Raw genomic sequence first — 26744 nt, forward strand, 5'->3', positions numbered from 1 at the left:
AACCCTTTTATTCAAATTGTCTAGAGTGGAATCTGTTCTCTATTCTTTGCATCAGAATTATGACCAACATGTAACCCCAAATAGAATATGCAGAGCACAAAAAAAAAGAATGATTTTTAAAGGCTATTATTTAAAGCGAATCAAGTAATTGAGTTGAATAACAACTGACTTTGTAATAGATCTCCTGTTGTGATTTCTCTCTTTTTTACTCTCAGGTATTTTCTTCTCTGTTCTCTCTGTTCCTCATCTCTTGTCTAGTCATTCAGAGAAAAGTAAGAGTAGACTGCACATTCAGCTATAACATCTGTGAGGAAACATTCTTGTGAAATGCAAAATATTTCTAATTTGCATGGTTTGATTCCTCCTCAATATGATCTTAATTCAAATCAAACTCATTTACCATTTTATCCTCAAGTACATTCTCTTGCTTTTTTAACTTAAAAAAAACTTCACTACTAAGCTTTCTGCCTCTTATACCCACCAATCTTCTCTGTGTCTATGACTTTCTTATTTTTGTTGTTTTTGAAGATTTTATAAACAAGAGAGGCCATATGGCATTTGTCTTTCTCTAGCTTTTTTCACTTAGTATAATGCCGTCAAGTTTCACCCATGTTGTTGCAAATGGCTAGATTTCATTCTTTTTTATGGCTAAATTATATACATGTCTCATAATGTCTTTATCCATTCATCCATTGTTAGGCACTTAGGTTGTTTCCTTATCTTGGCTATTGTCAATGGTGCTGCAATGAAGGTGGGGTGTATATATCTTTTCAAATTAGTGTTTTCATTTTCTTTGGTTAAATATTCTTTCAATAAATATTCAGAAATGGAATTGCTGGATCACATGGCAGTTATATTTTTTAAAATTTTTTGAGGAGACTACACACTGTTTTCCATAGCAGTTATACCAACTTACATTTCCACCAACAATGCTCAAAGGTTCCCTTTTCTCCACATCCTTGCCAACATTTGTTATTGTCTTTTTTGTAATAATCATTCTAACAGGCGTGGTTTGATTTGCATTTCCCTGATGATTAGTGATCCTGAACGTCTTTCCATATACCAACTGCCCATCTGTATGTCTTCTTTGGAAAAAATATCTATTCAGAACTTCTGCCCATTTTTTAGTCCAATTGTTAGTTCTTTTGCTATTGAGTTATATGAGTTCTTTATATAATTTGGATATTAGGTCCTTATCAAGTACATGATTTGTGATTCTTTTCTCCCATTCTGCCTTTTAATTTTGTTGATGGTCTCATTTGCTCTGCAGAAGCTTTTTGGTTTGATGTAGTTCCATTTGTTTATGTTTGCTTTTGTTGCTTTTGCTTTTGGTGTGTTAGATTCAAAAAATTATCACCAAGATCTATGTCAAAGAGCTTACCACCTATGTTTTCTCCTACCAGTTTTATGGTTTCAAGTCTTAACTTCAAGGTTTTAATCCAGTTCATGTTAATTTTTATGCATGATATAAGATAGTGGTCCAATTTTACATTGACTGTCCAATTTTGACTGCCCTCTCTCCATTGTACATTATCAGCTCCTTCGTCATAAATTAATTCACCATATATATATGTGTGGGTTTCTTGGGAGCTCTCTATTCTGTTCCACTGATCTATATGTCTGGGTTTTTAAAAAAGATTTTACTTATTTGTTTACTTGTTTATTTGAGAGAAACAGAGAGAGAGAGTGAGCAAGGGAACTAGCAGGGAGAGCAGAGGGAGAGGGACAAGCAGACTCCATGCTGAGTGGGGAGCCCAAAGCAGAGCTCAATCTCACGAGCTTGAGATCACTTCCTGAGCCAAAATCAAGAGTTGGACACTTATCTGACTGAGCCACCCAGGTGCTCCTACATGTCTGTTTTTATGTCACCATCATACTGTTTTAATTACTATAGCTTTGTAATATAGTTTGAAGTCAGAAAGCCTGCTGCCTCCAGCTTTATTATTGTTTCTCAAGACTGTTTTGGCTATTTGGGGTCTTTTGTGGTTCCATACAAATTTCAGGAATGTTTGTTCTACTTGTATGAAAATAGCATTGAAATGCTGATGGAGATTGCACTGAATCTGTAAATTACTTTGGGTAGTATGGGCATTTAAACAATATTGATCCTACCAATCCATGAGCACATAGTATCTTTCGCTTATTTGTATCTCCTTCAGTTTTTTCATTAATGCCTTCTAGTTTTTAATGTACAGGTCATTCACTCCTTAGTTAAATTTATTCCTAGGTATTTGATTCTTCTTTATGCAATTTTAAATAGGATTGCTTTCTTAATTTCTCCAATAGTTCATTATTAGTGTTTAGAAATACAACAGATTTTTGTGTATCAATTTTGTATCCTTCATCTTTATTGAATTTATTTGTTTTAACAGGTTTTTTAGATGTAATCTTCAGGGCTTTCTATGTATAATATTGTGTTATCTACAAATAGTGACTATTTTAATTCTTCCTTTCCAGTGTGGATGCCTTTTATTTATTTCCCTTTCAATTGCCCTGGCTAGGACTGCCAATACTACGCTGAATGAAAGTGGCGAGAGTGGACATTCTTGTCTTGTTACTAATATTAGAGGAAAATCTTTAAGCTTTGAACACTGAATATGATTTTAGCTGTGGGCTTGCCAAACAGAGCCTTTGATATGTTGAGGTACATTCCCTCTCTATTCACCTTGTTGAGAGTTTTTATCACAAATGGATGCTGAATCTTGTCAAAGCTTTTTTCTGCATCTACATAAATAATTATATGATATTAATCTTTCATTTTGAAAATAGAACCATCCTTGGATCCCTAGGACAAATCCCATTTGACTGTGGTGTATGATCCTTTTAATGTATTATTAAATTTTGTTTGAAAATATTTTGTTGGTGATATTTACATCTATGTTCAACAATGGTATTGGCCTGTGATTCTCTTTTTTGGGGACATCTTGTCTGGTTTTGGTATGGGAGTTATGCTGGCCTTTAAAGTGTGTTTGGAAGAGACCTCTCTCTTCTATTTTTTGGAAGAATTTGAGAAGATTTGGTATTAATTCTTTGAATATTTGGTAGAATTCACTAGTGAAGCCATCTGGTCTGGACTTTTGTTTCTGGGGACATTTTTGATTACTGACTCAATCCCTTATCTAGTAACTGATCTGTTTAGATTTTCTACATCATCATGATTTAGTCTTGGGAGGTTGTATGTTTTTAGGAATTTATCCATTTCTTCTAGGTTATCCAATTTGTTGGTGCATAATTGTTCATAGTAGTCTCCTATGATACTTTGTATTTCTGTTGTAACAACTATAACATCTCCTTTTTCACTTTTGATTTTATTTCTTTGAATCTTCTCTCTTTTTTTCTTGGTGAGGCTAGCTAACGGTTTGTCAATTTTATCTCTTAAAAGAACCAGCTCTTAGTTTCACTGATTTTTCCTTTTTGTCTTATTCCATTTATTTCTGCTTTAATCTTTTCATTTCCTTCCTTCTACTAACTCTGGGTTTCATTTGTTGTTATTTTCCTTGTTCCTTGAGGTGTAGAGGTGGGTTGTTTAAGACTTTTCATGATTCTTGGGGTAGGTATTTATCACTATGAACTTCCTTCTTACAATAGCTTTTGCTGTCAAATAAATTTTGTCATGTTATATTTCCATTTTCATTTGCCTCAATATCTTTTTGGATTTCTCTTTTATTTCTTCTTTTACCCATTAGTTGTTTAGTAGTGTGTTTTTAATCTCCACATATTTGTAGTTTTTCAGTTGTCTTTGTGTCATTAATTTCTCATTTCATACTACTGTGTTCAGAAAAGATGCTTGATATGATTTTAATCCTCTTATATTTATAAGATTTGTTTTGTGGACTAACATATGGTCTACCTAAATGTTCCATGTGCCCTTGAGAAAAATGTTAATTCAATTGTTTTTGGTTGGAATGTTCTGTAAATAACTGCTAAGTCTATTCTTTTTTTTTTTTTTAAGTAGGTACCTGGCCCAACATGGGGGCTTGAAGTCAAGTTCAAGTTGAGCCACCCATATGCCCCTCATAAGTCTATTCTAACATATCATTTAAGGCTGATGTTTCCTTATTGATGTTCTGTCTGAACAATCTATCCAGTTATGTTATTCTTCTTTGATATGAAAAATGGGGTTTTATGACTTGTGTTGAAAAAAAGGCTGAAAACTACTATGAGCATACCAAATTATACTGAAAAGCACAGATAATGCTTCAGGGGATACAGTGAGAATATTACTAATTGCTAGATCAAATTTACAAAGAATAAAAAGACAGGAATAAGGCAAGAAGACAAAATCTGGCATATCTGGAACAATTAAAAGATCAATGGAGACATAATTATAAAACAGAAAACTAATGTTCTAATCAAAGCATGCTTTCTCCTTCAATTAATAATAATGCAGTGTGGTGTATACTATATAAAATAGTTTTATAATGTCAATTTCAGTTCTTTTGTGAAACCACAATGACAGACCAAAGAGATGAATGATTTGCAACAAAGGCAATGGAGTGACAACAAGAACCATTAATAGCCATTTAAAACCATAAAAGCTGTAAAAATCCTCCTAAACCTTTATCCAGCTGCTCTCCCCAACAAATATGTTCAAAAGGTTAAGAAGGTAATAGTTTGTATCTCCCTTGTCATTTAATTTCTTTGGAAGTCTGAGTGTTCATAAACTTACAAATCTGCCTGGCACTTCTACCTTTTTTTCTTGGTTTTTTGAGTACAAATACTACACTATTATTAATGTGAGAAGTTCTTCCATGGAAAGCTGGAGACACAATTCATTGCCAACTAGCATCTCCAATATTAAATAAAAACAGCATTTAAGGGGTTCCTGGGTGGCTTAGTTGGTTAAGCATCTGCCTTCAGCTCAGGTCATGATCCTGGGGTTGGGTCCTGGGATTGAGCCCAGCACTGGGTTCCCTGATCGCTGGGAGCCTGTTTCTCCCTCTCCCTCTGCCACTCCCTCTGCTTATGCTCTCTCTCTCTCTCTCTGTGTGTGTCAAATAAGTAAATAAATCTTACACACACACAAACACAGCATTTTAAAAAATGACAAAAGAAAAACAAGTTCCAATTAACCGCCTAGACAATAAAGCAGTATGAAGCAGATACTGCCAGGTAGCACTCAGGATATTGCACATTGGTTATGCATTCGGTACACTTCCAGAGACAGCGGGAAACACACTAAAAATTTCAATACCATAAATCTCTTTTTAAAATTATAGTTCATCATTCCACTATTTGTACTAAAAGTAGTCACAAGCTTATTTCTATGATTTATATTTAAATTAACAAAGAAGTATGCCATTGGGTAATAGGCCACCTAGAGTAATATCTTCCCAAACTCTTAAGATCAATGAAATAGGAGATGGAAGAAAATAAATTATCCTATCAGACATAGAGATTGTTAAGATATTGGAAGGTTAAGATATAGGAAATGTAATAACTCCTATATACAAAAAGGACGAAGGCTGAAGACATTCATTTTTAGTAACTTTGATTTAGAGTCAGCCAATATTGTTGAGAGGACTGTATGCCACAGTCATTCTGCTATGCACTTTCCAACGATTGTCTATTTAGCTTCAAAGATTACCCTATCAGGTAGGAAGTATTACTCTCATTTTACAGAATAAGGAAATAAAGGATATTAAACAATCTGCCCAAATCCACAAAACTGTTAAGTGAGAGAGGGCTCATGATAAACCGGGAGTGGTGGATGGCAAAAGCAGAGGAGAAAGTGTGAGTGGTGCCCACATTCCATGGTGCACCACCAACCCACCAATCTGTAACAAATATTTGCCACATTATACCCCGTCAACTTCCAGTTATAATGTGTCTATTTTTCATTATATTAACATATTGATCACTATAGCACAGCATATGCATATACCACTATGATTCAGAAGGATAAAATTATTCCTGAATAATTCCCATATACTCTCAGAGTTATCTACCCTACCACCTTAACATTCACATCTGAGGGTCGCTTTCCATCAGAATAGAAAAGAGACCAAACTTTATTAAGAATAAGATAATGAATATGAGGAAAGTTGTTATTAGAGAATGTATTTTTAAAAGCCATGACATGGACTTGAATTTGGTGGATTAATGGGACATTAAAGGGACAACAGCTAAAGATAAAAACAAGCTATCATTTACATAATATTTCATTAGTATCTGGAGATACAGAGATCAATGTAATAACTAATGACACAGTTGGGATCTCTTACAACGCACTAATCATTAACAGGATATAAAGGCACCAATGTAACTGGGAAATTGAGCCAAACTTCATTGCAGAGGAAAGGAAAATACACTGGAAGTGATTTTGTTTAGCTCATGTATAAAAACTGTTTCCACCAGGCAGTAATGACAGAAAGCTAAGGAAATTTCCTACCAATTACATAGCACAGAGTGATAGATAAAAAGAGAATATTTTATTTTTTCCCTTTACTTTCTATATCATTTTCACTTTCTCCCTCAGTTAATTGGACACTTACTTAAGCCATGTAGGTCATATATTCTAAACCTAAATCCTAAAATCCTAGGGAAAGAGTTTTTACTATCACCATATCTACTGTGAAATCATACTAATACAAAAATATGAACCTTGATTTTTTTAATTCCATGGAATAATCTGGTGAATTAGTTGATGTCATAAGGAAATTATTTAACGATGTAGTGTTCAAAATAAAAATATACTAATAAACCTACATTTTAAAGTATGACAAGGAAGTAATTTCCACTTTGATTTAACATCATAATTACTATTTTATTACTATATAATTAAGAAACAAAAGTATAACTGTTATAATATGATCCATACCAGAATTCAGCTAAGTAAACCATGGGGCAAATCAAATTTTTACAGAATTTCAGAGGTCCTCAACTGTCAAAAAGAATTTCAGTCTTGGGGTGCCTGGGTGGTGCAGTCGGTTAAGTGACTCTTGGTTTGGGCTCAGGACATGATCTCAGAGTCCTGAGACTGAGCACCATGTTGGGCTCTGCACTCACTGTGGAGTCGGTTTGGGTTTCTTTTACCCTCTCTCTCTGCTCCTCCCCCCTGCTTTGTCTCTCTCTCTCTCTCAAATAAATAAATAAATCTTAAATTCAGTCCTGAAAGACAATAAAAAAGGAAAAAAGCGATGTTGGAAAGGAAGGCTGGATCACTGAAGCATGTCATCATTTATTTCTCCAATGTGAAGGATCAAAGAGGGAGTTGTCTTATGTTCCTCTACTTCACTGAAATAAAACTTTAGTTTACAGCGAATAAACTGTCTAGGAAAGCAATCGAATGACTTTTGTTAAGGTACTATCGGGTACAAGGTACTGTGCTAAGTGATCCAGCAACAAAGATGAATAATAGCTGTATTAGTTTGTTAGGGCTGCCATAACACAGTGCCCGAGACTGGTGTGGCTTAAACAACAAAACTTTATTTTCCCAGAGTTCTGGAGGCTGGAAGCCTCAGGTCAAAGCGTTGACCAGGTTTGTTTCAAGCCTCTCTCCGTGGCTTCAGATAGCTGTCTTCTCCTTGTCTTCACATGTTCTCCCTCTGTACATGTCTTCTGTCCTACTTTACTTTCTTCTTCTTCTTTTTTTTTTTTTTTGTAATAAAAACACCAGTCATGTTGGATTAGGACTCATTCTAATGACCTCATTTTAACTTACTTTTTTAACAACCCTATTTCCATATGCAGTCACATTCTGAGGTACTGAGAGTTACAGCTTCTATATATAAACTTGGGGGGATACAGTTTACCCAATAACAATAGCCCTCCAGGACCTCCAAATAATAGAGAACAAAAATATATAAAAGTTACTACAATATAAGACAGAAAGTGATAAAAGTTTTAGTACAAATCCAAGATTATGAGAGAGCATAGAAAGGTTTAAAGGAGAAAGAAAGGTTTAAAGGATAAAGTGGTGTTCTGAGGTTAGGATTTAAGTAGATTGAGATAAGTATGGTGAAAAGGGCAGAAAAAGGCATGATTGGAACAAGTGGCTGTATAGGGCTAATTTATCTTTCAATAATAAAACCTTACTCTGACTGACATGGCATATTATGTATTTAAGATGATAAAGGTCATTTGGTTGCTGATAACACATCATCAATACAATATTGTATTTTCTTCAGTTTTCTATGTAAAATACATCAAGAATAAGACAAATTACACAATTCTCCATCTTCCAACATATCATTTGCACTAATGGACATTTTTTAAAGGAAATAGAATACGGAGGGAATTAGAATCCTACCAATTGTAAACCAGAAGATATGGATAATAAAAGTCCAATAGTGACCAGATTATCCTTGTAGGAAATTTATATATCAAAAAACTATGCCTATAGATTTTTGTTCTGAGGGTCAATTCCCAAATTTATGTGATACGACGATATGTTAAATTCTTTCCTGTAATAAACTGTCACTATCTAAATTTTTTTAAAAGTAGTTTAGTGTATTTATTACCAGTGATTGTGACCTACGCTTAGCTGTCCGACACATTATTCTTAGTCCTGTTTGCTAAATAAGTCATATTTCTGACAATAATGGCAACATCTTCTCAATTTTATTTTGATTTTATTTAAAAAGCACAAAAGAATGATAAGGAACCTATACATTTTTTATTTTCAGCGGGGAAAAATACTGAACTTTCAGTGGAATCACAGTAAATGTGTGCTTCCTTATAACTTCTTACATATGTCACTGGCGGATAAACTGAATTTTTACTTACTACTTAAAATTCTGACAATTCAATAGTGCTCAGCCAGATAACATTGAAAATGTGGCAAAAAAAAAGATTTTTATTTTTTTCAGAGATATTTTTCCAAAGGCACCTTAAAGTTTTCTCCTCTACTGTCAAGACGATCTTTTAGGTACATGTCATAAAATGTTTGAAATACATATATAGCCTACATTTCATATCATTTGTTAGTGCCTGATTAAGCAGAAAAAAAAATTAAGTTTAGTGAATTACAAAATCAAAATTAAAACACATCGGGTTTTACATTAGGAAATAAAGATCTTGGCACATAAACCTTTAGCCCTGTAGGAAATGAGCTTAATCTTTTACATTGGTGGAAGGTGCACGGTAATCATTCTGTGCAATTACACAGCTAGGTGAAGCCTTGATTTGGAAACAGCATTATTACACCAACAAGAAAATCGCTTTGCATTGCTCTGTTTAATTTTGCAGTTGCCTAGAATGGTTATGCTACATATACATTCTGGCTTTGCCCTAAAGCCTGTGTTGGGAGGTTCTGTAACGTAAAAAGTAAATCTATCCTCAATTACTTGAAGGTTACTCCTGTAGAAATCAAATGAGAGCTCATTAAGTAAAACAAATTTAATTAAACAAATGTTTATTAAGGATCTCTAGTCTACCAAACTTTTTGTAAAGCTTTGCAATGAAGTAAAACCTAACAATCAGCACACTTCTGATTGGTTGCATCTTGTTCTTTGACCTCATCTTTACTCATCTGATGTTTTGAGTGTTTTTTAATTGTTTTGTTTTTCTCACATTTAAATTCTCCTCCAGAATCTCACTGACTTCTGATAAGAAAGAAGAGTCTCACTTTCCCACTCAAACCATATTTAGTCTAGCTCAAAGGAATATTTATTTTGCTTTATCATGATCTACAAAATTGTTCAGCTGGGTCCTCATGGACAACCAACGACTTATAGAGGAAGAGATTTGAGCTTTTGTTAATTATTTGACTCAAAAGCAGAATGAATAACAAATCAAAAGTTAGCCTTAAGAGTTGGGTGTATCTTTCTCTCTGATTCAAGAAAGTTCAAGATGGAAAAACCCAGAATTATGGTCCAAACATGAGCTCCATATTTTGACCAAAAAAAAAAAAAGCCAAAAACTAATTTGAGAGCAAAACTAATTTTAATTTTTAATTTTAATACACTGCTCTAAAAAAGAGGTGCTTTTACATACCCTTTATATTAGAGAGTAGCTAAAAGTAACATCGTTCTTATTTACGGTCCTAAAGAATTTGAGCAGTTCAGGAATTCTTTGTGACAGTCTTCTATATATTAAACATGATTATACTAGCAAAATTCTTTTTAGGTGGAACAATAAACGAGCGTATATCTATAAAACTCTTAGAGTTCCTGGGATGAATGTTTCCACATATACTAATAGTAGTAGCATTGCTAAAAAAATAAAAAATAAAAAAGTCATGCACCAACGTAAACACACATACACTATGGAACAGCTATTAGAATGATATAAATACTGATGCAGAAAAATTATGAACTCATTTATTTAAATCATGACAGTGTAAATATATATCATGCTTTAATAAAGTACTTTTAATACAGGAACCACACATTTTTTTTGCCTAAATATGATAGAGCAGATCTATACAGAACTGATCTATAATTTAGAGTGAATCTCCATTGTTCCTTAGCTGGTTTTTATACTTTAAATATGTTGCCTTAAAATGTACTGATCATAAACAACTTATACAGTTTTAAGTAACTAGATTTTATTACCCAGTTCACAAAGAAAGAGTAAAGTTGCAAGACTGAGTATCTCTGTTTTTATGAAATTTCCCATGTCATTAGGTGAAGAGGATTTATATGCAGTTTATTATGGAAACATAATGTACATAAATCACCATCAAAATGGTGGATGCAAACTTGCAAGAAGATATTAAATGACGCCATGGGAATTTAAATGTTTCTATAATATACTGAATTATTGAGATACACAAAAAAGCCCATTTTTAATTCCTCCCATGACCAATTTCCACATATACTATCAGAACTTGTAAAAAAGCAAACAAAAGCCCTACATTTCATCCACATCTGAAATGTCCTAAAATAGACTACATTGAAAAGGCAATGGGAAGTTTGTGTGGCAGCTGGTCTGGATGGCACTGGATATTTTAAAATCAATATATTATAATTAAGTGTTAGATTTTTGGCAGTTTATAAAGTATATCTTTTTTTCAGTTTAGATTTTAATAGTCATATTCTAAAATTATCATTTAACAGATACTTGTGTTATGAAACCTGAAATTTCAGGTGAAAACCTGAAATTTCAAAGCAGCTGATTTCCTACAAGGAAATCGATGGTGCAGAAAGAAAATAAACACATATAAAATTATAAATGGATGTAAATGATTAAGTCATTTGTAAATTCTTGCTAATTATACATTTTAAAAATTATTATGGAAAAGCAGATTGAAAATTGATTGCTGTACATCCATAATTATTACAGAGATGAATAAAATAATATTATAGTAAATACAGATTTCGCTTTGAACCTTCTTTGAATTAAATTCTGTAGGTCCATATAGTGAGCTATTAAATGGCAAGATATGAAAGAGTAATCACAAAATCAAGTAAAAATTTAAAAATGATGAGGCTTTAAAGACTGGTTGTCACACAACTCCTTTGCTGATAGACAGCCTTGGTGTCTTTCCCAACAGACGCTGTTTTACCATGTAATAATTGGCATCTGAGGGATTCTTTCCTCCATTAGACTACAGATCCCTTATAAAAAAGTCCCATGTGTCCTATTCACCATTGTATCTCTAAGGTAAATAGAAATTGTCAATAAATTTTTGTTGATTGACGCAATAAATGATTAACTTGTCAATACCAAAGTGTGTGTTGGGTGCTTGATTCAGAGGCATTCATTCCTCCATTACTTACTATCACAATTGCCATAAAGATGGTAGGATAAAAATGTCACTTAAATCATGCTGTCAGACCGCGATGGGATACTTTTCAGTTTTAGCTTTGAGTTTGCTATGCCCAAAGTAAGAAGATTCTATTCCCTAAACAGTTTCTGATTAGTTTGATGAATAGATCTAATCCAACAGAAGGAAAATGTTTATCATGCAGACCTACTTATCAAAAGGCAAGAGCTTTCATCAAAGCTCCTTAGTAAAGGGTAATTTATAAAATCCTAGGAAAGGTTATACAAGGGTGTTCAATTTTACATGTAATAACAAGTATGACAAAAGTTAAGGTTTGGCAAAGCTTCATGGTAAGATTACATTGTTTATTATTCTATACCCTCTAGTCTTTCAGGGATGCTTGAAATAATTCACATTTTTTTAAAAAAATCTAGCCATCATTTTAATACCCTCATCCACAAAACAAGGGTAAAAAGTGGTACAAGATCTCACAGAATATCATTCCATCAGAATCTGACCCTGAGTAATAAAGGTTTAGGTTCACCTTCACAAAGCATTTTCTTAAACTGTATTACTGAGATTCACATTCAAATTCAAGAATACTGGATGATCTCCATTATTTGGTAAGTTAGAGGTGCTGATATGAGTTGCCTGGGAAGATCTCTGTGTTACCCCAGGCACACAATCAACCATGTCGCCTGTTTTTGCACCTTGACATTTACTTCTTCTGTAACTCCTTTATTATAAAAGTTTAAGAAAAGTAGAAATTATAATAAAATACGGAAACTAATCTATGTGCTTCAATAATAACGGATGCTATTTTTTCATGAGATTTTGTTCTGATATCACTTTTAAAGAATAAAACGTTAAGGTCTAAGTCCCACATGTGCTCTTTCTCAGTCCCTTCCAACTCCTCCTTCTCCAGGGTTAATGACCTTTATGCATTTGCTATGTGTGGCATTTATGGCACCCTACTGCTCACATTGTTTTAAAACTTGCTAATTTACTCAATATTGCTTTTAAAAACCTGTTCCATTGACATATGAAACAAGTTTGTTTTAACTACTATGTTTGCTGCTATTTATTCCTTCTCCTACTGATGGGTGTTTATAGTATTTCAAACTTCCACTATTTAATAAAAAATCCATAATGATCATGCTTGTACAAATTTTCTTTATGAAAATGTGCACAAGTTTCTCCAATACATAAATAGAAGGATATTTGTGGCAAAATAGTCCAGGTACCACATAATGTTATTTTGTTCTTCAAACAGATCACAACAATTTACCTTCCCAGAAGCAGTGTGTAAGGGTTCTCATTTTACTACATCTCGTCAATATTCGGCATTAAATCATATATATTTTTAATGTCTTGACATGTGACAGCTATACAACATAGTTTGCAAGATAATTCTTAAGTTATTTTGATAAACTATAATGTACTATTGGGATAGTTTAACAAGGTAGCTCCTTTAAAGAGAGTTATCTTTATCATACCTGTTTTAAATTTTAGCAATGGCCTGTCAGTGATGCTAGTAATAATATCTATCTTTTACTGGGCCACTTACTATGTCCTAATCACTCTTCAACACATTTTAAATATATCATTTTATTTAATCCTTCCAACTACATGAAAATGTGAGTTCTAAGAGGATAAGGAGTTTTGTCTGTTACATTGATTATTCTATCTCCAAGATTTAAAACAATCTCATCACCGAGTAGGTGCTCAGTACATATTTGTTAAATAAATGAATAAATGTATTTAAGTCAATGCATCCTGCTCTAACAAAACAATACAGCCTGGGTAGTTTATAAATTACAGACATTTATTTCTCACTGTTATAGAGACTGGGAGGTCCAAGATCAAGGTACCAGCAAGGTTGCATTCTGATGAGAACCCTATTCCTGGTTCACATCCAATGCCTTCTTTCTACATTCTCACATAGTGCAAGGGACAAGGGATATCTGTAAGGTCTCCTTTATGAGAAGATTAATCCCCTTCATGTGGCTTCATCCTCCTGACCTAGGTACCACCCAAAGGCCCTGTCTTCTAATACTTTCACATAGGACACTAGGGTTTCAACATAGGAATTTGGGAGGACACAAACATTCAGACCATGGCAAAGTAATAATATTTTTAACATTTTAGAGAAGGGCATTTGGTGAGTAGAAATTATTTCTCAAAGATCATAGATTTGGTAGGAAATGACAAAATCATAAATCCTAAGCACACTTAACCCCCTCCAAACTCTTCTTTTCTTGTGCTTCCCATTGATTCTAGGGAATAGTCCATTGTCTTGATGCCTCATCTATAAGATTTCCTTTAGTGGTGAAATCTTAGTAGGAATGTTTTGTGAGAATGTAATCCTTAGCTGTATTTCTCAAATATACATAAATTGTTCACAGCACAATCTCTGGAGCTGCTCTGTAAGCAGAAGTTTTTACTGTTTTGTTAAGATTCTCCAGGATATGATTAAAATCCTTAAAACTATGCCAACACAAACTTGCAAGCTCAGATACATGACTTCCTACTTTCAGATTTTGTATCTAGCAGGATTTTTCCATTTCTCCTACCTTTGGAGAAAAAGTAGGTAAGGAGCATCCTGCTTTTCCTGCCTAAAACCCCTTCATCTCTAGCTGGAGACTTCAGTCTTTCAGAATGTTTAGGAGCATGTCTTAGAATTACAAGTAGGTGGGCGGGAATTGTACAGCAAGGAGAAACTTTTCTTCTCATCCCTCATCTGATGTATAAAATTTCCCACAGAATTCACCATATTAAGGATTTTTATTTTTCCAAATTACACTTATTAAATGTATGTGCTTATAGCTGAGACACTGCCCAGAAATAATCAAATACAAATAAAATTTTGGTAATCACTTTGATTCTGTTTTTGTTGAAACTTTCTGAAATTTGTGTCTATTCCAAATAATATGGTAACTAATAGTATACATACATTCACTGAGGCAATTTTTTAAAAATCCTTTATTAAAGGTCTATCTTTGTCACTCGGAGCCTTTCTAAGTACATAGCTAGGGCATCTTCAGAATTTAGGAAACATTTATTACCTTTATATACAAGTCTAAGATGCAAGCCCTTAGTGCTATTTATTTCATCAGTAAGATTATTGATGATTATTCCAGTTCTACCTTAAAGTTCTGATAAAAATTCTCAAACCTGATTTTGACAAAGTCAAAAGAGGACTTCTAATTATGGCTTTTCTAAAAATCGAATTCATAATATTCAAACAATAGTACTGCAGGATATTCATCGTTCATTCAAATGAGAGCATCTTGAGTGAACTTGCCTGTGAGTACATGGAATGATGCATGATAAATTCCAGTTCACATGCCCAAACTATTCTTTAGTCATGTAAGTATAGGCAGTTATTCAAAACCTAATTAGCAGTAGAGCAATAATGGATCACTTCGGGAGAGCCTACTTAATCATTTTCGAAAGCATGCTTTCTCCCTCTGTCTTTCCATGACTTACGTAAAGCTGTATGATTTCCCCACAGTCACCAGAGTGATCACTGAGGCGTATACCATCACATGAAAATGTAATCATGAAGGACCCAGAGAAAAAAATCTTACAGCCACAACACTGTCTCTTGATTTTAGCCAATGGCATAGAAGATCCTGGCTGCAGGTCATCCCTGGATTATCCAGATGAAGAAGAGATTTTTTTTCTTGGTAAACAGGCTCTGGAGTTATTCAGCCTGAGCCAGGTTTAAGTCATCAAATTGGCTCTCACCTCACCTTCCTGTTGTTACATCTTGGATGTGTCAGTCTTAAACATTTTAATTTTTTGGAGGTGAGGTGGAGACAATGAGGGCATACCTGCTTTATATTGGGTTTACTTTATTTTCACTTCTTAGAACAATTAAATTATCATTTAGCTCTATACTACCTAATTCTGTAAGGGTGGTTTTCAGAGTTAGTGTTCTGAAAAACTGATGCAGTCTGTGACACTACTAGTTAATATTTTAGGGGATCTACACCTTCCTCAAATGTTTAGGGTTTTATATAATATCACCTATTGACTTTGTAAGCCCAGTACCAAACCTGATGTACCCTCTGTTCCTGTAATGCTGGTCAACTTGCCCTTCCTCGAAGCTACCATGCACTTTCACACACTTTTCTCTTTTTCCAGGACGCTATTCCAATTTCTTCAAGGTTAAATTGAACAAATCAGTTAAAATGCTATATCCTTAAAAATGCTTCCCTCAATACTCTGACCTTACAGCAGGATTAACTGCAGAGCATTTTGTTAATATGATGATTAAAATCCTTTGGAATCTAATTTGATATACTAGGTTGTTTGTTCTCTGAAAGCAAACGGTGTGCCTTTTCCTTCTTTAAATCCTCCTCTACTTCCCAGCATACTACCTTGTCCATAGTTGATATTCAATACATTTTTATCAAAATTCATTTTTGCAGAATATTATTTCAAATCCCAATTTTAAAAGAATACATTTTTATTGAAACATGTCAAGCCTTGATGCCTTTAAGCACCTAAAATTTTAAATAGTATGTATTGAAGAGATTAATAAGTGAATGTATAATAAATAATTTATTATTATTATATAACTTATCTTTCCATAGATATATACTATATTGGTCATCCTTTAGTCCCAGCACTTATTTCATAATCATTATATTGAGTATTAAGAGTGCTTAGTTTGTATGCAATTGATTTAGCACTTTGATCTTACTAATATTATGTGTTTATTTGGTATTAATTTTGAAAGAAAATTGTAAGTCTTTGTTTTCATTTTTCTTTGTCAAATGATTCAGATAAAACTTTTTAGAAGCCAAAGATCACGTTTACCACAATGTCATGAACGGAGGCTTCTGTTAGCACATTTTTGAAAATAGCATCAGAGTTATGTTTGTGTCACTAAGTCAAGATCACAGAACATTGTGATGATTAATGCTTAAAGTTATTTTTCATAATTTGAAGGTTTCTTAAACTATTTATTCCAAAGATGAACATATTTGTTCAAAGCATAAGACATAAACCTCAAATTAATCTTGCACAGAATTAAAAAGGGGAATAAATACTTTTATTCATTCAGCAAATACCTATTGAAAGCCTTCAAGCAAAGCTCTGGAAGCAGGAGGTTCAAGTAGAAAAACCAGATCGTAATTCAGGTAAGAGAGACTGGCTTGAACTGGGGGGTGAAGGCAGGAGATATGGAGCAAAGGTGATGTATTAGAAATTTAGAACATGGTAGGGGCGCCTGGGTGGCACAGCGGTTAAGCGTCTGCCTTCAGCTCAGGGCGTGATCCCGGCGTTATGGGATCGAGCCCCACATCAGGCTCCTCCGCTATGAGCCTGCTTCTTCCTCTCCCACTCCCCCTGCTTGTGTTCCCTTTCTCACTGGCTGTCTCTATCTCTGTCGAATAAATAAATAAAATCTTTAAAAAAAAAAAAAAAAAAAGAAATTTAGAACATGGAGTAAAAGAGATCTCCAAGCATCCTTCAACATTATACTTCACTGAGAGTCAATATGATATTATCTTTAAAATGAGAAAACCTTTTACAATAAGGGAACAACAGTGCTAATTCTAATCAATAAGTGGTCAATCTCTCTTTTAGAAAATTCCAAACCATTGTCATTGTTACTCCATCCCTCACGTGGTCCCTTCCCTACACCAATCCCCATCATCACAGCTTTCTTACAAGTTATCTCTTCTGCTCGCTTTTAACTCCTTCTTCAATCCCAAGGAACTTTTGTAGGGTTTAGCGCTTCAAATTATGTAGTAAATATTTAATGAATTAATGAATAAATGAAAAAAAGTTCATATCTTCATAAACCCTCACATTTAGTCAATTCTTAGTAATTGTTGAATAGTTCTTATGGTCCAAATCATTTCCTCTTCTATCAAAGTTTATTTCTTCTGAACTTAGTTCCTTGGGGTTACAATTCACTATGAGTCATTAATGCAATGACTCAAAAAGTTGAGGCATGTGTTAATATGTTTCCTCTCCCAAATTTGCATCTTAAATGGAGACTTTAAACTTATTATTTTCCCATGTGGATAACTAATATTGGGATTTCAGGCATCTTGGCAGGCTGGAAAGACAGAGCTTCACAAATCTCCTCACATAGGAATATCCTCTGTCTATGTGAAAGATAGACCTTGATATGGTCAAAGAATCTTTCAGTCTAGCAACTTTCTGACAAGTGTTCTCTTACACATATTTTCAGAGAGTGAAAAAAAAAAAGAACAAAACAAAAACAAAGAACAGTAAATGGTGCAGGGTTAAGTCCTACACTCAGTGATGGGACAAAAAGTTTGGAGACTTTTGCATTTAAAATTTTTTTTCTAATTACTTGCAAGGTGATACTGAAAGTATTACATAAATAACATTAAACTGAAAAGAGCCTCTGTTGGACAACTGAATGTGAGGGAAATTAGTTTGCCAAACATCCCTTTGATTTTAAAAGTGGGTTTTGGTTCACTGTTTCATTTTATTTTTACACATAAAAATTTTAAATATACAATAAATTGATGAAGTGGCTATATCCCTTATGGTTTTTTGAGAAAAAAACTGATTGTACTTATGTTCAGAGTTTTCTATGTATGTGATGAAACAAAATAATGCAAAAAATGGCTTCTAAAAGTTGGTATTTTGACTTCTGTATATCATGAGAAATTTGGTGATTATATAAACATACAACTTAAAAATCATCAATGATATTTCTATATTAGGAATATCACTAGTTAAATAAAATACATTGGTATTATTTCAAGACCTATTAGTCAATATTAGGTGATCTAATCACTCTAAAACATTATTATAATGCAAACTTTTTACCAGGGTGATCCCTACCTTTGCTAATGACAATAAAATAATAGTTTAAAGTAAAAGAATCTTTTCTCACTGATTTTACGTTTTAAGTTTTGTTTATATTTTAATGTGGCAAGCTAATGTTCTGAGAATCCCCAAATTTTCACAACTGACTCAGAAGAAAAGTGGGAATCTTTTCAGGGCCTCTATTATTTTTTCTTATAAAAGAAAACAAAAAAGAATTGAGTATTATTATCAAGTACTGAAAGAGCCGAAGGCAAAGAGGAAATTATTTTATAAAAATTATAAAAATATAATTCTCTATGTAATTCACAAACATGAACTAAGTTGTCAGTTTTTCTACCTGGCACACGGAGGAACCAGTAGTCTGAGTACAAACAGGATTTCTGAAAGTTCATTATAAAGTATCACCAGAGAAGTTGTTCACCGCTAATCACATCTGCAACTTTTTCTAAGACAATCTGCCCCCACACGAAAGCTGCCAGATTGTGACAGCCACCATCACAGCTCTTTGAAGCATGATTAGCTATGTGAAATAAAGAAACCCATCCATTGGTTGGCCTGTGATCTTGGACTTAGGACTTCTAGCCTAGTACTAAAGAAGATGTATATATAAAGCCAGTAGAAGATTCTGAGAAAAGATGCCATTATTTGTGGGAACAGATGTTGAAAGTTATGATGTAATGAGAATCATCAATGCTAAACTAATACAAGGTAAGTTTATGAAAGCACAGAAACCTGAGGAAGGAGTGCCTGGGGTAGACATCTTTTGTGTCTAGTCAACAGTCATTTTTCTTTCTTTTCTGCTCATAAAACCTCTGATTTTCTTTGCATTGTAAGTAATTAGTCAGAAAGGTTGAATTATGACTGTTCTAAGCCCAGTAGTCTGCTAGAATCTGTTACACCAACTCACAAGAGGTGTTTCCATGCATCTCTTCAGCGACATCACATTGGTATCTTAAAACCTGCCAATGTGGCAGTACGTATGGCACAGAAATCAGGAAGTGCTACGAATTAGGACTCCACTTCCTCTGGCCCCCAGTTAGTTATGAACTATTTTTCACCATTCTAAGCCTATCACGGAAATCCCATTTCCTTTTGCCAGGAGTTGGTTCAGGCATAGGTACAGGAACAAGTTTTGACCTATGACACATAAGACAAAGTCCTTTGGAAGTCACCCAGGAAAGATTCTGTCCTGACAACTTGAAGCCAACAAGCTACCTTGCCTACCTGCTTTAGGTGGTATTGTACAATGCTTTGAAATGTCAGTTCTGAGATGCAACCATGAGGGAAGGTCAACAGAATCCAGAGATGTCTACATAGGTCATCAATAACCTTAGCCCACTACCAGCTAGAGCATCCAAAGGGCAAGAGAGTAGGAACAATTCACCCTGGGTATAGAATAATGGAGTGCATTATCTGTAGAGAATTTTAAAACAATAATGAAACACATTAAATATTAATCCACTTTTTAATTATTATCCTGTACTGACAATTCTAAACAATGCTAGTGATAAAATACTCTTCCTCACATATCCTGACTATTCCTATCCAAGTCCTTGCTTCGGCTAGTAAGACTAGAATCAACTATCTTAAACATCTAGTTACATGAGGTAATTAAAGATTTTAGTTACTTAGGCAACTTTCATGAGTTTTCTGTTATGTGTAGGCAAAACATGCTGAAGTGCTAAAGCTGTTCACAGAAAGTAGAAGACTGAGAAGGCTGGGAGGTCAGGTTAATCCAGCACTGAAAAGAAACAGCATGAGCTCCTGCTCTAAGGACCTACGGATTTGCTTAGATCTCAGGGCTCCCTCAGCTCTAATCATGCAAGGACAGGCCAATTATAGTTCTTGCTCTGATATGTTCAGGAGGTTCTCCCTATTGTGTTATTAGTAAACCTATAAGAAACTGCCTTTACATAGAGTAGTGTGAGCAGGTTTCTTTGTTTTGTAACCAAAAGAACCAATTAAAAAACAGAATATAGCATTTAATAATTAAACCAAAGATTTCCCCAATATAAGATGTTGATTGGACACACATACACACAAAATCTATACTAAGAAGACAGCAAATAGACAAAAATATGCTTAATACAGCATTGTTTATAATAGTTGAAACTGCAATTTATCCAAATGCTAATGAAAGAAGAACAGCTTTTTTTGAAGAATGTATAATGATGTGGGAAAATTCAGCCAAATATTTATTATATACCGCATGACACAATTATTTAGAAACATAAATTTATATATATAATATAAATTTGGATGGAAATAAATCAGATAATGGTTGTTTTTTCTGAATAGTGAGATCAAGGGATGTTAGTATTTTCACCCATACATTTTCTATTATTTTCAAATTTCAGCTCTCCAGAAATAAAACAATTTTAAAATAATTACCACACATTTCTTTCATTAATGTATCATGAAAATACACCAGAACTATCATTCAAGTTTCCAGAACTATCATTCAAGATGAGAATATATACATGCATGAAAGTAATGAGTTTCACAGATAGATAAACTACATCAGGAAACTTTTAAAAGATAAAATGATGTTAGAAATTCATGAGAGGGGCGCCTGGGTGGCACAGCGGTTAAGCGTCTGCCTTCGGCTCAGGGCATGATCCCGGCGTTATGGGATCGAGCCCCACATTAGGTTCCTCCGCTAGGAGCCTGCTTCTTCCTCTCCCACTCCCCCTGCTTGTGTTCCCTCTCTCGCTGGCTGTCTCTATCTCTGTCGAATAAATAAATAAATAAAATCTTTAAAAAAAGAAAAAAATTAATGGGAATATGCATTTTATAAAAAAAATACCACATTCCAGTCTCCTTCAAAAAAAAAAAGGAAAAAAATGTAATCTATTTTATTTTTAAAAAGTTTTTATTTAAGTAATCTCTACACCCAACGTGGGGCTCAAACTCAGGACCCTGAGATCAAGAGTCGCATGCTCTTCTGACTGACCAGCCAGTTGCCCCAAAAATGTAATTTATTTTAATGAGACACTTAATTTTTAAGAAAATAAAAAGGATTAAGAAGTATTTAGTTCTTTGTTGCTATAACAATATAATCAAAACCTGAGTTATGCTTCTGAGAGTATGGCTTTATGAGAGCAATTTCATAATCCTATCCTATACTATTGTATTATGTGATAAAAAAACATTTAGGTTTGACATGAAATCTCAAGCCCATCTGTGACTGACGTAGTCAAATGTTTAGATTTATTTATTTGATTATTTAGATCACCATTATTCAAATACATATACTGGAAGCTGAAGTACATATTGTATCTGAAAGCAATGAAGAGTTTTCCTGTCTGTCTGTCTGTCTGTCTATCTATCTAAATTTTCTAGTGAAGAAAAATTCTGTTGGAAAAGAAGTGCAGAGAAATCAAAAGATATAAATATATTAAAGGGGGAATTGTATTTTTTATTATTAATTCAAAAAGCCAGAAAATACCTAAGATTTCTAGCTACTATTTTCAATTATGCTTTGTCTATGATTAGGAGTTTTTTTTTAGAGACACAGTGTAAATTGTTGAGTTGCAAGGATTACAAGGCATAAGGCTCATTAACCTAGAATAGATCATACATAGCAGTACTTTGCTTCAAGAAAGATGATCATTAACAAGAGTCTCATTATATTGCATAAAATTAATTATATTCAGAATTATCCTGTTTCAGAAAATTGACAAGAGCAAATGTATAAATTAAAAGATCAAAAACATACCGGATACAGCAAGGAAGTCATCAATGCTCGTAATGTCATCTACAGCTTCAGTGAGGACATGGATATGATTTTCCCACGTGTGCTTGTACATTTCCATGGTTTTTTTGACCACTTGACTTTTGGGTCTTGCAGCCAAAGCAAGTGCAGCATTAATGATCTGCAAAGATGTAGAACGTTTACATAGTGATTTCTTTGGGCATAGTTGGCATTGTGCAGATAACAGGTATTCTTTAAAAAAGGAAATACGTACATCTTAAACAACAGAGAAAATGGTAAAATGCCCTTGTATGTAACTCCCTCTTTGCTTTTGGTAAGAATTTAATTTTATTTGCGGCAATAATTTAATTATTTTTAGAACTATTTATTGAGTATTAATGCACTAAGAACTGTAAGAGCTACAAAGATAATTGGTCTCTGCCTTTAAGGAGCTTTGCATTGCACAACTCCATTGTGAATGTGTACTATATGCAAAGCACTGGAATAAGAGCTTTCACTTCCCTGAGGTCTTGTAGAATTTTGCCAGTAAATATTCATTATTAATTAATTAATTAATTAATTTTTTCATTCATTCATTCATTATCTCAAATATATTCTGAGTGCTCTTTATGTATTAAGCATTGTTGTAGATTTTAGTGATATGGCAATAAGCAAGACAAAAGTAAAAATCATTGCTTTCATGGAACTTTTATTACAGTTAAGGCAGAGGCAATTAGCAAGTTGAAGAAGTAAACTATATGGTCTGTTAGATAGTTATAAGAATGAAGGAGAAAAAAATATAAGAAGAGGGATAAGGAATGGAGCAGTAGTGAGGGCAGAAAGTTGGTGATCGTAGCAAGGCCTCACATTGAAGTGGCCATTTGGGTAAAATCGCTATTGGAAAAGAATGGTAGCACAGAGAAGTGGCAAAATTCAAAAGGAGAGAAATTAGAGGAAATGTTCCAAGAACGGTGAGCAGTCTCACCTAGAGCCTGGGTGTGCAGAAGAAATCAACAGGAGTCCTTGACGGTCCTCCTCAGGACTGGGGCCTTATTTGGAAGGCCCTGGGGAATCATTCTGACTTTTGAGCAATTTGCTCAGAACTAAGCTTTAGAATAATTCATCTGGCATAGAAGACTACTGAAATAGTTTACAGGAGAAAGGTAGAGCCTGGACAGCAAGGGTGGAGTTAATGAAAAGGTTTTGACAGAACTTCCAATTAATTAAGGAAGGATGAGGATAGGTCAATTACTGCCAAAAATACCATGCAACTATCAAGAAATCTGTGGAAAATACTTTCTAAGGACATGAAAATACATCCAATATAGTACAATAACAGTAGATTACAAAACAGTATGCTCCATAGCAAACACTGAAATGCAAATATGCTAGGGATAAAAGTTAAAGGAATACATGCACCAATTAACATTGGCTCTCCCAGAGGGGTGGAATTTCCAGTGACTTTTACTTATTTGTGTGTACAACTGAATTTTTCAAATTTTTTAATGGTGAATGTTTTAGCTGTATCCTCAGAATAAGTGAAGCTATTCTTCAAAGAACCACAATTACTAAGGTTTTTCCATGATTAATGGGGAAAATAATTTTAGTATTGATGGAGAAGGAGAGTTCAGAGAGTTAAAAAGAGTAAGTCAGGGTTTAGAAACAAAAATTGTTTGAGAGGACAGTGTTGATGAGGGGTGTTAGATGTCAACTTTCCTATTAGGTTGGCTTTGAAGTGACTCAGCTCTCCACACAAATCACACAGTTACCTGAGATATGGAATTGGAGCTCATAAACAAGGTTGTCATTTGTTTATCCATTAATATGTCAATGCATTGGAACAAATTAGTCTTATGTAGCAATAATATAGCAGATTCTACCCTGGATACTGACATCACAATAAAAAATATTCCACCATAGTTTCTTCTTCTTTTTTTTAAGATTTTATTTATTTGGGAGAGAGTACAGGAGTTCACAAGCAGGAGTGGGGGGGCAGAGGATGAGAGAAAATCTCAAGCAGACTCCCCGCTGAGCGCAGAGCTGCATGTGGGGCTCCATCCCAGGACACTGAGATCAAGACCCCAGTCGAAATCAAAAGTTGACACTCAACTGACTGAGCCACTCAGGCCCCCCGAGAGTCCATCATAACTTCTAAAACAGGCCATAATCAAGTAGGGAAATCTGCCAAAAGCCAGGCAAGTGTAACATGCCAGATATTCTCAGACTTTAGCCTGAGGGCTTGTTAAAACACAAATTCCTGAGCCACACCCTAGAGTTTCTGATTCAGCTGAAGTACTTTGGGGCCTCATACTTTGCATTTCCCAATTCAGTAGTGATAATGATGCTACTGGCCTGGCAGTCTCATTCTCAGAACCAGTGTCATGTGTGTAAGTGCTATAACATGGCAGCTATTGTGAAAGTATCACGACATGCCCTGTTAACACATGGGAGAGGTTTCTAGCTCCATAAAGAAAGGTGTCCCAAAGGACTCATCTGAAAAATAAGTAGAAATTAGTATGTGGTGATATCCTTTTAAGGAAGGGGCAATAACACGTGCAATGGGTTAGAAGCAAGACACGACCTAACCTCACCTCCTAGGGAATGTTCAGCAGAGAGGAAACAGTAATAGAGTTGGAAGAAAATCAAAGAAGATAGTGGTAAGAAGAAGAGAACATACATTTGGAAAGTTCCAACATATAGAAGGAAAATATAAACTGGAAGTGATAAAGATGAGAAAAGGAATCATTAAGAAAGAAGTAGAAAACAAAGGTATTAAAGAGTCGGATGAGGAAAAAAATGTTTTCAAAAAGTTAAATGCTGTAGGAGAGTCAAGAATAATGAGGACTAAAACAGCTTTTGGATCTGGAACACAGGAGTTGATGGTGTAGCAGAATATTGGACACAGGATTCAGATTTCACCAAAATATGATGGCAATAAGAATAAAAAAGAAACATTTCTGCTCAGTAACCTAAAGGCTGCACCTTACTTAAATGACTTTCAACGAATTATTAGAGGTAGAGGAGGGGAGAAAATGGTTGCTTGAAAATATTATGTTGATATTCTCTCCTTTTATTTCTTTTTTATGAAAGAGGAACACATTGAATTTTAAGGAAACACACACTACTTTTAGAAATAACTACTGTGCAATATTCCTTGACTTCAGTTTTAGAGTTTTATTAACCTATTAACTTACAATGTACGTTTGTGTACACTGCAACGACTCTGGTCTCTGGTGTTTCATTGTCCCTGCAATTGGACAACTGTGTACACATGTAGTTGTGCTGAAATTATGCCTTCACAGAAAGGCATACTTGTAAAGTACTGGTGTGGAACCCTCAGTGGAAATATGGAGTCATGAATATAAGACAGGGTATATTTTGTAAGGACATTTTCAGTTCTGCTTCTGATCCAATTTATCTGATTCAACAGTGCACACTATGAGAAAACCTTATCCAACTTGACTCTCCCGGTATTTTGCTTAAATCTAAAAGCAGACAAAATTCAGGAGATTCACTAACCCTCTTTAAGGCAGAAGAAATCTTCACTCCAATGTCACACTCCTAGCATTTTAGCTATATTTCTAGAGGGGAAAAAAAAAAAGACAATTCTTAAGTCTTCTTCGTGCATAACTAAAGGTGAATGAAATACATGATGTTGCTTTCTGAGGCATTTTTCTTCAGATTATGGTTGAGATGTGTACATGTCAGAATCACCCCCGACCCTGTGAATCACCTAGTCAGCTCACGTCAGAAAGAGTCTCTTTAACTTCAGGAGCTTATTATATCTTAACAGGCCTATTTTAGTGGCCTTCTAAATAGCTACCTAGTTCCAGTTTTACTCCAAGCCATTCTCCCTACCACAAACTCATTTCTTTCTCAAATGAGGAAGTGACCCTCCCTTGCTGATAACCTTTGTTAGAATCCTAGTTGACTAAAAATAAAAGCCAAATTCCATTTTACTGAATCACAGTCTAAAAACCTACACATGCTGGCCCTTACTTAAGGTTCATTGTGTTGGAAAAATTACCCCCCCCCATTTTAGCCAATGTTCCAGCCATACTGTCTTAAGCTCCATTTCCTGGTGATACCATAGACCTTTACGCCTCTATGATTTTGCTTTTACAACTGAAACCTTAACATCCTTGTTCCATTCCTTTTTCCTGCTCTGGTCCATCTGAGGAAATATTTCCTATCTCTGCTGAAATGTTACTATATACTGTGAAATCTGTCCTATCCCTTATAACCAGGTAACTGAATTGTATTCTGTTTTATTTTATTTTTTTTAAAGATTTTATTTATTTATTTGACAGAGATAGAGACAGCCAGCGAGAGAGGGAACACAAGCAGGGGGAGTGGGAGAGGAAGAAGCAGGCTCATAGCAGAGAAGCCTGATGTGGGGCTGGATCCCATAACACCGGGATCACACCCTGAGCCGAAGGCAGACGCTTAACCGCTGTGCCACCCAAGCGGCCCTGTATTCTGTGTTTTAAAAGCTCTTTGTTCATATAACAAAATACTTGTGGTATTGCCTGATTGTTTGTACACGTGTCTGCTTCACATGAGCCCTGTTATAGGTGG

General features: G+C 34.5%; 1 protein-coding gene across 3 annotated transcripts in view; it reads right to left on the reverse strand.

Annotated features, from left to right (window-relative positions):
• Positions 1 to 26744, reverse strand: part of CTNNA3 (catenin alpha 3) — a 1722523-nt gene that overhangs the window by 494319 nt on the left and 1201460 nt on the right. For all 3 annotated transcript variants that reach the window (XM_034662590.1, XM_034662589.1, XM_034662591.1), the window contains one exon: positions 22191 to 22347. In XM_034662590.1, the coding sequence (XP_034518481.1) occupies positions 22191 to 22347 (157 nt within the window). The remainder of the gene's footprint in view (positions 1 to 22190; positions 22348 to 26744) is intronic.

Source organism: Ailuropoda melanoleuca, chromosome 6 (genome assembly GCF_002007445.2).
Source record: "Ailuropoda melanoleuca isolate Jingjing chromosome 6, ASM200744v2, whole genome shotgun sequence".
NCBI classification, from domain to species: Eukaryota; Metazoa; Chordata; class Mammalia; order Carnivora; family Ursidae; genus Ailuropoda; species Ailuropoda melanoleuca.